Below are 13185 nucleotides of genomic sequence, written 5' to 3'. Positions count from 1 at the left end.
GCATTTAACCCAACCCCCACACTGCCTTAATCGACATCCATGTCTTCGGCACCCGGGGAACAGTGGGTTAAATGCCTCACTCAGGAGAATACACCATATATAGTTTCTACAGGCACTACTGAGTACTCCCAACCCCACTTTTATATTTTTACAAATATAGTATTTTTTTTATTCATATATATATATATATTTTTTTACAAATAATAGTTTTTTCACTGTAAGCCCATATTGTCAACATACCAGTCTGAGCATTGTATTTTTCCATAGAGGTCTTAAAATAATGTTTTTGCATTTGCTTATAAGCACAATAAAAATTGACATTGATTAAAATGTAATATCTTTTGAATGAGTTATCCACCTTGCAATGTTTTGAAATGCGAGCTTTTATTTGGAAGTTTTCCTCATTACCATATGAAAGTGACGTAGTCGTTAGTGCTGCTTGCAGAATAGTAGTGATCCCATCCCACTGCCGAACAGTAAACATTGGAGGCGTCTACGTGTGCAAATTTCTAACTAATTTGGTTTACGTTTAATGAGCAAATACCAGGTAAATTCATTATTTTCAAATCTGAGTTGTATGCATACATTTCAAGTGGTGTTTTGTCAAGTGTTGTGTACCTTTCTGTTTGCTAGCTAGCTATTATTTTGTAGCCTAATGTTGGACTGAACGTTACTCCTTGCAGTCCATGTACCTCACATGGTCTGTTTAAAGGGCGAATTTTCTTTGGAAGCCCAAAAAGCCAAATACTCCCATCTAAACGCGAATCGAGTCTCAATTGCGATACAGTTATAGAAACATAAATCCCCCCTAAATTCACTGTCTTTATCATTGCCACTTTGGTTTGTTTTTGGACAATAATTTCCCACTCCAGGTTAGGTGGACGTCATATTGTATTTGTACCTCCCCTTTTCTTAGGCCAAGTATGTGGATCAGACAACGTCGTTTTTATTGATCTGTTTGTAAGCGTCAGCAGAGTAGGCTACCCTGTAGTTTGTCGTATTAAAAACATTATGCTGTCTCCAGTCAGTGTGTACTAGAATTGCATGAAATGTATTTGATCAGCCTAATCTACGACACTACTCGCTCCATTGAAGTCTTTTTTTCGAATAGTGATTGTTATTATTAGCCTAAATTATGACTATCCAATCTAATCATCACATTACTAATAGTAGGATATTTTACATAAGTCTGCAAATGCGAGGATGCACTTTATTATAACCGTGCATGTTTATGCTGAAAATTAGCTTCCCCTAACTTGATACCCACACGCTGCCTATGTTAAAAGGTATAGCTTGTTAAAGTGATATGACATCTTTTCTAGGCCCACAGATAATAGGGATTCTATAATTACAACTAGGCTATAAAAACAAGTGTGCGCGCTTGGGTGTCTGTACCAGTAAGAAATTAAATCTACTTTAACACCAGACTAACAGTCATGATTTAAGGGCTAGCTGTGAACACCCCTTCAAATTTGTGGATTTGGCTTTTTCAGCCACACCCGTTGCTGACAGGTGTATAAAATTGAGCACACCGCCATGCAATCTCCATAGACAAACATTGGCAGTAGAATGGTCTGTACTGAAGAGCGCAGTGACTTTCAATGTGACACCGTCATAGGATGCAAATTTTCCAACAAGTCAGTTAAGCAAATTTTCCAACAAGTCAGTTCATCAAATTTCTGCCCACCTAGAGCTGTTATTGTGAAATGGAAATGTCTAGGAGCACCAACTGCTCAGCCAGGACCGCCAAGTGCTGAAGTGTGTAAAAATCGTCTGTCCTCAGTTGCAACACTCACTACCGAGTTCCAAACTGCCTCTGGAAGCAACGTCAGCACAATAACTGTTTGTTGGGAGCTTCATGAAATTGGTTTTCATGGCCGAGCAGCCACACACAAGCCTAAGATCACCATGCGCAATGCCAAGCGTCGACTGGAGTGGTGTTTAGCTTGCCCCAATCGTACTCTGGAGCAGTGGAAATTTGTTCTGAAGTGATGAATCACACTTCACCATCTGGCAGTCCGACGGACAAATCTGGGTTTGGCAGATGCTAAGAGAACGCTACCTACCTCAATGCATAGTGCCAAATGTAAAGTTTGGTGGAGGAGGAATAATGGTTTGGGGCTGTTTTTCATGGTTCAGGCTAGGCCCCTTAATGCTACAGCATACAATGACATTCTAGACGATTCAGTGCTTCCAACTTTGTGACAACAGTTTGGGGACGGCCCTTTCCTGTTTCAGCATGACAATGCCCCCGTGCACAAAGCGAGGTCCATACAGAAATGGTTTGTTGAGATCGATGTGGAAGAACTTGACTGGCCTGCACAGAGCCCTCACCTCAAGCCCATCGAACACCTTTGGGATGAATTGGAACGTTGACTGCGAGCCAGGCCTAATCGCCCAACATCTCTAATGCTCTTGTATATGATTGAAAGCAAGTCCCCGCAGCAATGTTCCAACATCTAGTGTAAATCCTTCCCGGAAGAGTGGAGCCTGTTAAAGCAGCAAAGGGGGGACCAACTCCATATTAATGCCCATGATTTTGGAATGAGATGTTCGACAAGCAGGTGTCCACATACTTTTGGCAATGTAGTATATCTTGGTCTAGGCGGCATTCTGACTTCTCCATACAGTTTTCAGCCATTAGTTTCCCCCATGACTGGCTCATGTGAACTACAATCCCGATGCTGTGTTTTAACTTTAACATTTAGAAACGTTAATCATTGCTTGCGATACAGCTTTTGAAACATATCTTTCATCGGCGAGAAAGAATCCTTTAAATAAAAAAGATACACATACTGTAGCAGTTTTGAACTGATCCGACGAAACTACACTTCCCAGGTTACACTTACACAGGTGTTCGGCGCATGCTAGATAACTAATTAGCTCAGGTGATCGCCTCTTGTCTTTTGTAAAAAGCGCTCTAACATGGAGATATGGCCTTGTGGGAACACTAACCCTATCAAGGTGTGTATCAATTTAACCTTTTTTTATTATTGTTTCTCGCTGTTATGAAAGATATGGTCCTTATGTTTCCAAAACTGTACCACAACTGACGCGTGTTATTGTTAAGATTGAGCCAGGGCCTAAAATTAACACCCACCAACTGCGGGTAGATTTTGGCATTAGCGGGTAAAATGTCTTTCACCAGCCACGTTGACGGGTGGTCAGGGTTCTACAGCGCCAGCATTTCACTCGCATTTGTGAATAAAAATAGTAAAGTATGATCACATTTATATTAAAATAAGTGCTGCAGTAGCTGTAAGTATTTTTGCCGTTTTGTTTCATAGCTGGTAAAATAATCACACAAAGTCAAAGAACTATGAATCATATTGCCTTTATCACCTCGCGCTGCAACACTGCCTAGCTGGGGGCTGTGTGCACGCAGAGTTGAGTGAAATACCTTTTTAGAAGCGCTGCGCACAGGCATAAAAGTTGGTCTAATTTACTTGAAATGAAAGTCTACTGAAGTGAGACTTTGTCCTTGTGTTTCTTGGCTCTTTACTTTGTTTTGTTCACAAACTAGGTTTTTCTGTTTTGAGTTTCAACTGCTAGGGAAGAGAAGACAATATGGAGCCAAATACCTGCCAAAAGGTTGTTAGGATTGTAAGAAAATTCATTTGTAAATTGTTAGGATCGTAAGAAAAGCCTTGCGTGAAACATGAATGTAAACGTTAAAATAGATCGGTAAATGTACAAACCCTATGTTAGGACTATTAATGAATATTTACACATTAAATTCTTACTTTACGTCTCCCTTTACTCTGTTATAGATATTTTTTATGTGTACAAACTGTTGTCAGTAATGTGGCATCTGCAAAGGACATGAACTGAACGTAGCTAGTCGAAGTTAGCTAGTCAATCAAGCAACTCTAGCCCAGACGTTAGTTTGCAGCTTCCGGTTTAATTTCCAAAATAAGTCTGGAGCTTGTTTTAGAACTGCATTCAATAACGGCGTTATACCAGTAGATGCCATATTATAGGCTTGGGCCTTCAACAAATGACTTGTGTGAGAATGATAAAGAAACAGAAGAGCCTTGAATAGAATAACCACCTGAGCTGCAAAATAGAAAGTAAATATGATTTAGGCTAGGCCTATTTTATTTATTTATATTTTATTTCACCTTTTATTTAACCATGTAGGCCAGTTGAGAACAAGTTCTCATTTACAACTGCAACCTGGCTAAGATAAAGAAAAGCAAAGCAAAGCAAAGCAGTGTGGCAAAATCACATGGGATAAACAAACGTACAGTCAATAACACAATAGAAAAAATCTATATACAGTGTGTGCAAATGTAGTAAGAGTAGAGGTAAATCAATAAATAGGCCATAGTAGCGAAAGTATTACAATTTAGCATTAACACTGGAGTGATAGATGTGCAGATGATGATGTGCAAGTTGAGATACTGGGGTGCAAAATACCAAAAATAAATAACAATATGGGGATGAGGTAGTTGGGTGGGCTATTTACAGATGGGCTGTGTACAGGTGCAATGATTGGTAAGCTTCTCTGACAGCTGATTCTTAAAGTTAGTGAGGGAGATATGTCTCCAGCTTCAGTGATTTTTTTTGCAATTCGTTCCAGTCATTGGCAGCAGAGAACTGGAAGGAAAGGCGGCCAAAGGGGGAGTTGGCTTTGGGGGTGACCAGTGAAATATATCTGCTGAAGCGCGTGCTACGGGTGGGTGTTGCTATGGTGACCAGTGAGCTAAGGCGGGGCTTTACCTAGCAAAGACATAGATGACCTGGAGCCAGTGGGTTTGGCGGCGAATATGAAGCGAAGGCCAGCCAACGAGAGCATACAGGTCGCAGTGGTGGGTAGTGTATGTGGGGCTTTGGTGACAAAATGGATGGCACTGTGATAGACTACATCCAGTTTGCTGAGTTGAGTGTTGGAGACTATTTTGTAAATTACATCGCCGAAGTCAAGGATTGGTGGGATAGTCAGTTTTACGAGGGTATGTTTGGCAGCATGAGTGAAGGAGGCTTTGTTGCGAAATAGGAAGCAGATTCTAGATTTAATTTTGGATTGGAGATGCTTAATGTGGGTCTGGAAGGAGAGTTTACAGTCTAACCAGACACCTAGGTATTTGTAGTTGTCCACATATTCTAAGTCAGAACCGTCCAGAGTAGTGATGCTAGTCGGGCGGGCGGCTGCGGGCAGTGATCGGTTGAAGAGCATGCATTTAGTTTTACTTGCATTTAAGAGCAGTTGGAGGCCACGGAAGGAGTGTTGTATGGCATTGAAGCTCGTCTGGAGGTTTGTTAACACAGTGTCCAAAGAAGGGCCAGAAGTATACAGAATGGTGTTGTCTGCGTAGAGGTGGACCAGAGAATCACCAGCGGCAAGAGCAACATCATTGATATATACAGAGAAGAGTCAGCCCGAGAATTGAACCTGTCGCACCCCCATAGACTGCCAGAGGTCCGGACAACAGGCCCTCCGATTTGACACACTGAACTCTATCTCAGAAGTAGTTGGCGAGGCAGTCGTTTGAGAAACCAAGGCTGTTGAGTCTAATCCGCTATCTATATGTGTTATTTAATGGCCATATAATTGCATAATTTATTTTTATAGCCGCGTGGGGCTATTGTGGTGATCATGTAACCTAATGAATCACACTTTTTCCAGTATTTGGGAGCACGGACTGTAGGCCTCATATTATGCATTTCGACTGTTATATTAATGAATTCCAGGCTTGTTATAGCCATTTGCGTTGCACAACCCCATCACGCAGAGGCTATATCCATTTCAATAAATGAGACAAAACTAAATATTGATTAAGTCTTGGCTGTAACCTGTCCTGAGCGAAATAGCCAAGGGGTCCCAAATGGTCAAGACTATCTATAGCCTATTCTTATTGCGAGATCTTTTTTCCCTATCTGTCACTGCACGTGCTCCTTCAACAATTTTTTCACATTTATTTAGAGGCTGTATTTAGAGGCCTGTGAACTAGAGTCTCTTTGTTTTTATTTTATTGAACCTTTATTTAACTAGGCAAGTCAGTTAAGAACAAATTATTATTTACAATGACGGCCTACTCTATAATAAAAACAGTTAAACACAAATAGTTAAATGATTCCGCAAGACACCAGTACCCAAAATGATAGCCTAAATTGCAATGTCTACAAGTTGTAGGACAATTTTTAAAATTTGGATAGGCCTAAATTAAACATTTAATTATTAAAGTGAATACACATGCATTTCAATAAACAAATGGATAAGACGGTTCTATTCTCTTTGATTTGGTTCCTATTGCAACTCAGACAAATGACTGAATGAAGGATGAATTAAATGTAGTAATATGTTGGAATGATGAGTTGCACGCATCATGCATGCTCTGCACTTTATTTGGCTAGTAGGCAAATAGGCCTACATTAGGGTAAAATTACTATGACTGCAGGACTCCAGAAGGTCATCTTCTGAGTCGGAGGGGTGCTTTTCCCCAAGGCGTATTGTGCTGTGGTGCTGCATGGAGTTCACAAGCTCTTCAACTGGGCAGCAGTGTCGCAATGGGGGGAATGGCATATATGGAGACTACCTTCATTTCAAAGTCCATATGTTCATGACCCGATTCATATAAATGATGTCAAATTATTTCAAATTCATATTAACTCCTCCTACAGAAAATGCTTTGGCAAGATTTTGAGTGATGAAATAAATATCAAAATATTGAGTTGCAAAGACTCCAGTGGTCATACATAATTCATAGATTCACCAAACATCTTATTATTCTGTTTCATTATTCCTGATATATACAACTGGTTAGGATTTCAGACAGCCCAGAGAATGGGATGGTGCAATATTGAATTAAGCGCACCTGAATATAAGCCGCACCCACTGAATTTTTAAAAATATATATATTTTGAACATAAATAAGCCGCACATGTCTATAAGCCGCAGGTGCCTACCGGTACATTGAAACAAATGAACTTTACACAGGCTTTAACGAAACACGGCTTATAACAAAAAATACAAAATCAGCAGTAAGCTTTAGTTGTCTTTTTGCACTGATTCAATTCCTCACGCTGCTGTTTCCAACGTCTTATCATTGACTCATTATGACCAAGCTCCCGTGCAGGAGATCTATTTCCTTTTCCAACAGCCAGATCAATCGCCTTCAACTTGAAAGCTGCATCATATGCATTTCTCCGTGTCTTTGCCATGATGAGGGTGACAAAATGACTACCATAATCAGAATGATGGGAAGTTTGAGAACGCTCGATTTAATCTAAACAGTAAACAAAAAATTTGTTTGACCTTAACCCGTTCGGCAATTTCATTGGTCTAATGAAAGCTTCATGCCGCCAAAAAACTGAGCACCTCACAGAATGTGTTTTTTTGGGAAAAATCCATATATTAGCCGCGTCATTGTTTAAGCCGCGAGGTTCAAAGCTGGGAAAAAAGTTGCGGCTTATAGTCCGGAATTTACGGTACCTAAATGTGAAGTACACTCAATAGGAGTAATAGAGAATGGAGACTTTTAACTTGAAAACGTGCAGAATACCTTTTTCCGGTTTCCCTGACATGCGTTTTTAATTTTTTAATTTAATTTTTTAAAATACTGCGTTATGCTTGTTCGAGTAGCACTCCTTACAGACCGTTTGGTGTATGTTTTTTGTTGTTGTTGGTGAGATGAAACTGCCAAAACTCTGAAAGGTATTATTGTACATCAGAATTGCAACACACGATTTGTTCGAGCCTAAAAGTCTGTGATCTTTACATGGTGTTTGTATGTTCACAGATTAAATGTCACATTTACATTCATGTTTCACGCATGGCTTTTCTTACGATCCTAACAATACATACGTTCAAGCTTTTGGCAGCTATCTGGCTCCATAAGACAACACTTCTACTAACAAGGTTCAATCTCACAGGCACAAACATGACTGGAGTATCACTATCACGATAACCTCCCGCCCTTAAAGGGGCAGGTGAAAATGTTTGTCTCATCTGTGATATTTTGGTCAAAAGACTCAGGTCACAAAAATGTAATTATTCAATATACCACATTAGAAATAAATGTCATGTGCATCTTTATTTTGTGGTCTGTTGTTGGTGTAATTTTAGCAGCAAAAATAAAACATCTGACTGGCTGGTGGACCAAAAATGAAATGTTATGACCTGGTGAGTGTCTGGGTTCGTTTTCATGCACAATCTTTCACTTGAGAAATACTACAGATGATCCATTATATAGACCAGATACTCTAGTGGCCGTTATAAAAATGAAAAGATGTCTTCAAAAATGGAAGGCAGTCGGGAGGAGGCAAGATCAGGTGGTACCATTCTAGACAATGAGAGGGCAGATGAACAATCCGATTTTGGGCCCAGTTATCCCTCGCTTTGACTCTTCCTCTCCAGAAAAACTGCTCCAACGCTAGGGCATTTTTTTGCATGATTTTCAAGCGAAGGACTTTTAAGGGAGGGACTATGTGAGCACACTCTTTCGGTTCGCCTAGTCGAAGCCAGCCAAACCGAAATATGCGTAAGCCTTAAGAAGATTTATTGATGTGTCCCAATACTCCTGTTCCACAGCACTGCAATGGCAATTGACTGGCTTGGATTTGGCTATGCTGCAGCCATAGCCCTGGGGGGATTCATGGGGTACAAGAAAAAAGGTAGGAGTTTCCAGTCAAGCAGTTCAAACTACACAAAGCAACATGAATTTGTCTGTCATTGTTTCATTGACCCAAGATGATGGAAAGTAATAGATATTTTTGTATTTTTTTACTACAGGTAGTGTCATGTCACTGATAGCTGGGATATTGTTTGGCAGCATGGCCGCCTATGGGGCCTTAATGATTTCATATGACCCAACCAAGACTTTCTACTCCCTCGGTAAGTATGCCTGCTTTGCTGGGATGTGTATGTGTTGGTCACCAGAAACCTGAATGAAATATAATTTATTATTTTAGGCCTTGACATGTCTTTAAATAGCATTTCATAAATGTATAAATCTTTATTTTCTCAGTTGCCTCAGGAGCGCTGACAATAGTGATGGGAATGAGATTCAAGAAATCTGGGAAAATAATGCCAGCTGGCATCATGGCAGGACTAAGGTGAGAATCACCAAATGTGCACTATACTCAGTATTGGTTACATTTAACTCCTTTTCATTGTATTTTGATGTTTGTTACAATTGACCCTGTTGGAATGTTTCAAATTAAATAATTAACGTGCACAATCAATATGAAGTTATCATATCTGGTTTCTTTATTCAGTTTGCTGATGGTCCTGCGACTTCTCTTCATGGGCGTGATTGTAATGTGATTTGAACAACACAACTGTGTCTAAAGTGAGACTGAATATCACTGCAAGGGATGAAGTTCCATTTGTACATTGTGCTTGCCTATGTATTGTTTTTGTAATAATTTGTTCAATGAATATGGGAACAGAAATACAGTAACATTTACTACTTGATCTGAATAAATGTTATAGCACTGAAGAAGGTATGACTACATACTTAGTTTGACAATCATGTTTAGCTGCCTCACTGTAAATAACCGAATAACTGTTTGATATAAATGATGGAATAGCTCAACAGACATATGTAGTGTTTAATTACAGCTGATATTTTGTTTAACAGCCTTTTTTGTTATTTGTGTGTATTATTGAACAAATACTTGTTCTACTTGAACAATTTGGTCCTTACATGTTACAAGAAATGACAATCTGGAATAATGTATATCTAATATTATTATATTCACTTCAACTCTTTACATTTTTTAGATAAGCATCAGTGCTTGAAGTTGAACACCTCATACACAGTCTTTACATATAAGTCATCTGGTTGAGGCTTTCTCTTGCTGCCTGGCTGCAGGAACTTCTGAATGGCTGGCAGGCTTTTCATCCTCCCTTGAAAACCCTGAAAAAACCATTCGCACCCAATCAAGAATTAATCAAATGAAGTATATATGGATCTTTTGACCTTTCTTTCAAATATGCTGCTGACTATGTCCTAATTATCTCTCCTTCCTCCCAAAGTGTGCCTGGGTTCACTTCCCTTAACAGATTTGAAAGGAAATGACAGTCAAATAAATATGCCTCCACCAATCCAATGCTTTTATAATTATGGGAAGTAGTGAACAAGGGCATACTTGAGAGATTATTGGGACACAACCCAGGGTGTTGCAGCAGTACAGTACATTTAAAAATAGACGGTGTTGTACCAGTACGGCCATACTTATGTTTATCTGTATGAAAATGTGCAGCAGGTATGCAATATTCATATGCTGTTTGGGTTATGTGAACCTGTAACATGTTTTGATGAGATGCGCTTAAAATGTATCAAGATTTGTCTCAACTTATTTTGCCAAGAACAAAATACATTTGTAATAAACTTTACCTTAACAACAGGGAATTTGGAGAGAATTGTAGGAAATTTCTCCTCTAACATCAAGGTGATTTCAAGTAGCTGGACATCAGCACAGCTCAACTGATCACCCACCAGGTACTGGGAGCTAGCAAGAGCCTGTAAGAAATCAGCGCACACCCTCACATTAGACAATACATAAACTTGTACAGACGTGCCAACCTTTCACTTAGCAGACATGGTATTTCGCAATGACAATAAAACTGCTTAGATTCAGGTTACTTTAGTGAGCTCTACCCTTCCCAGCCGGCCAAGGCCCAAAGCATACAGTACCTTTTCGAACACGGGAATGTAGCGGCTTGTAGCTTTCCTCTCAATGTCCTCCAGTTTAGTTTTCTTGGCATCAGGTGAAATGAATGGCAACATCATTATCATTTCCATCAAGTCCCTCACACCTTCAGAATACATGTCAATCCTAAAGGTAAATGAAAACCAAACCCTTAGCAGAATTCCCCCCTTTTGTACAAACGGCTACCATTATGCCTCTAATACAGCCAAACAAGAAAATAAAAGTTATGACATTAAAATTCATACATACATGACTCGTTCTTTTAGGTCATTCCCGTAAAGATTGTATTTCCCTGCTATGTAGCTTAGGATAGCCTTGGTTTGAACCAGCTTCATTCCATCAATTTCCACCAATGGAACCTGCTCAAACATGAGTGCTCCATCTGGGGGGAAAAAAGAGGTCCAACAATTAAACACCCTTCAACACAATGAGCATGTTATCAGAGTTATTAACACCGTGAACAAACTTACCACTCAACAGCTTTACATATTCCTCGTGCTTTGTCAGATTCACTTCATCAAACTATGGATATAAAATATATCTTTTCAGAACGACATCAGTTTAGTGATCCATCTGTGTGCATCGCCTGTAGGCCTGTCCACTATTTCACTTAGGGTAGGTCTACTTGAAAATGCAAGTCCTGTAAACAGCCCACAGCCACATTTTTTTAGTATTTGTTCAGCCTACTTACCTCAACTCCAGCAACTGTTAAAAGCCATCGAATTGACTCCATTTTCCCCCTCCCATTGAAATAAGTCAACACCACTTTTCCAGACATGGTGAAATTGAAGTTTACTGCAGGAAGGAAACAACCACACTCCATTACACTTTCATGTGCAAATGCAGTAATGTTGTGTTTGATACATTGCATTAGATTTAGTGTATGCAGGCAAATCCCTGTCTGTTTGCTAAAAGTAATGACAGTGTCAAATAAATTACTGTGCATTTTAATCAGACTACTCAAACTATTTTTTAAATGTAACCTTTATTTAACTAGGCAAGTCAGTTAAGAACAAATTCTTATTTACAATGATGGCCTATACAGGCCAAACCCAGACAACGCTGGGCCAATTGTGCGCCGCCCTATGGGACTCCCAATCACAGCCGGTTGTTATACAGCCTCCTCAACTAGAACCACATATGAAAATAAAGCTGAAAAAAAAGCCTACAAAACATACTGTCTGTTTAATTATCAACCTACAATTTTAAGATAAGTTTAAGAAATACTGACCTTGTGTGTCGGAGAGAAGTATGAACCTGTGTGAACACCAAAAAAGTTAACTTGCAAAGTTATGTAACGCCACACCTTTGGAACTCCTTCCGGACAATCTCAGGGCTGTTCAGACTGTTGGAGGTTTTAAACCTTTCCGCTTAGACTTTGATATGGTTATATACTGTATATTTGCTTTGTTTTAAAAAAAAAAACGTTTTACATTTTTACTTTTATTTTTTGAACTTTGAGATTATTCTTGTATAATTAAAAGCGCTATACAAATGTCATAAGTTATTATTAATGACGTAGCCGGCGGGGGGTGGGGACGTCTCTTCTGCACTGTTCAACAAATCCAGTAAATGTGGAGGAGGAGTTAAGATGGAGTGTCGCCTTGTTAATGGTCGTCACTAGTTACCACAGCCACAAAGTCTTAAACCCTGCCTATTTCTACAATTTCTCTTATTAAAATCAGATTTTAAACCTCAACCACACTGCTAATCTTATACCTAACCATAATTTAAGAAAGTTCATCTGTGTTGTTTACAGTGGGACAAATGAAGCATAGTGGGCAGAACAGGAAAGGAGGTGTGCAAAGCCAAGCACGAGCTAGCGAGTGCCTGTTGGCGCCTTGTTCTGAAGTGCGCCTGTGAACAAAGTCCATTCGACCTTGCACTCTTTCTAAACAATGCATTTTTTTGTAACTTTGGCAATGCGTTAAGTCTGTTACGAACACAGCGCACAGATTCTAGTTTTGGGAACAGAAAAATGTATTAAGATCAATGTTTCATCAATGACAACATTTGCAGAATGTCAGCCCAGTTTACTTCCATCCTCTCCCACTTCCTCTCACTACATTTGGTGGTGAGAACGTTCAAAACGGATGCTTCAGCTTTATAGCCCCTGTGACATGTCTGGATTACCCCTTTTGTCTGTGGTACAGTATGAAAATAGTCAGAAACTGTTCCTACAATGGAAATCCATGATCACACTGTAAGCTTTGGGCGCATTCACTGGATACCTTTTGTCAAGTCGGTGACCATCGTTGCTCACTGCCTTTCAAAATGTGTTGTGTTATGGGTATAGAAATTGTCCTACATGTCTACTGCATGAACTTTTGACTGCAAGTTTCTGCAGTTGCTTTTCACCAACTTCATTCTGCAGCATAGCTGCGGGATGTAGAGGTGCAGCACCCCTACAAAAACATTGAAAAAATAAATATTGTCATGACCTGGCTAGATCATAAAGGAACAATTGTCCAGGCAGAGGATTGAGTTTACGAATTCACGGTTTATTAACCCAACTCCACACAGGCT

General features: G+C 39.6%; 2 protein-coding genes across 2 annotated transcripts; one reads left to right on the top strand and one right to left on the bottom strand.

Moving 5' to 3' along the window:
- The first annotated feature begins 429 nt into the window (after positions 1 to 429).
- On the top strand, positions 430 to 10353 carry LOC115153442 (transmembrane protein 14A). The gene is made up of 5 exons (XM_029698887.1): positions 430 to 547; positions 8534 to 8616; positions 8735 to 8836; positions 8970 to 9057; positions 9220 to 10353. The coding sequence occupies exons 2-5, from the start codon at positions 8541 to 8543 to the stop codon at positions 9266 to 9268; spliced, it is 315 nt and encodes a 104-aa protein (XP_029554747.1). The 5' UTR covers positions 430 to 547; positions 8534 to 8540; the 3' UTR covers positions 9269 to 10353.
- Positions 9189 to 12056, bottom strand: LOC115153441 (glutathione S-transferase A2). Its single transcript, XM_029698886.1, has 7 exons — positions 11891 to 12056; positions 11351 to 11454; positions 11130 to 11181; positions 10909 to 11041; positions 10644 to 10785; positions 10344 to 10469; positions 9189 to 9863 (listed from the first exon to the last, which is right to left on the bottom strand). Exons 2-7 carry the CDS (start codon positions 11435 to 11437, stop codon positions 9735 to 9737), a joined length of 669 nt encoding a protein of 222 aa, XP_029554746.1. The 5' UTR covers positions 11438 to 11454; positions 11891 to 12056; the 3' UTR covers positions 9189 to 9734.
- Between the last annotated feature and the right edge of the window lie 1129 nt (positions 12057 to 13185).

The sequence above is a fragment of the Salmo trutta genome, chromosome 18, assembly GCF_901001165.1.
Source record: "Salmo trutta chromosome 18, fSalTru1.1, whole genome shotgun sequence".
Taxonomy (NCBI): domain Eukaryota; kingdom Metazoa; phylum Chordata; class Actinopteri; order Salmoniformes; family Salmonidae; genus Salmo; species Salmo trutta.
The sequence above is the reverse complement of the archived record's forward strand: the minus strand, read 5'-3'. Positions and strand labels throughout refer to the sequence as shown.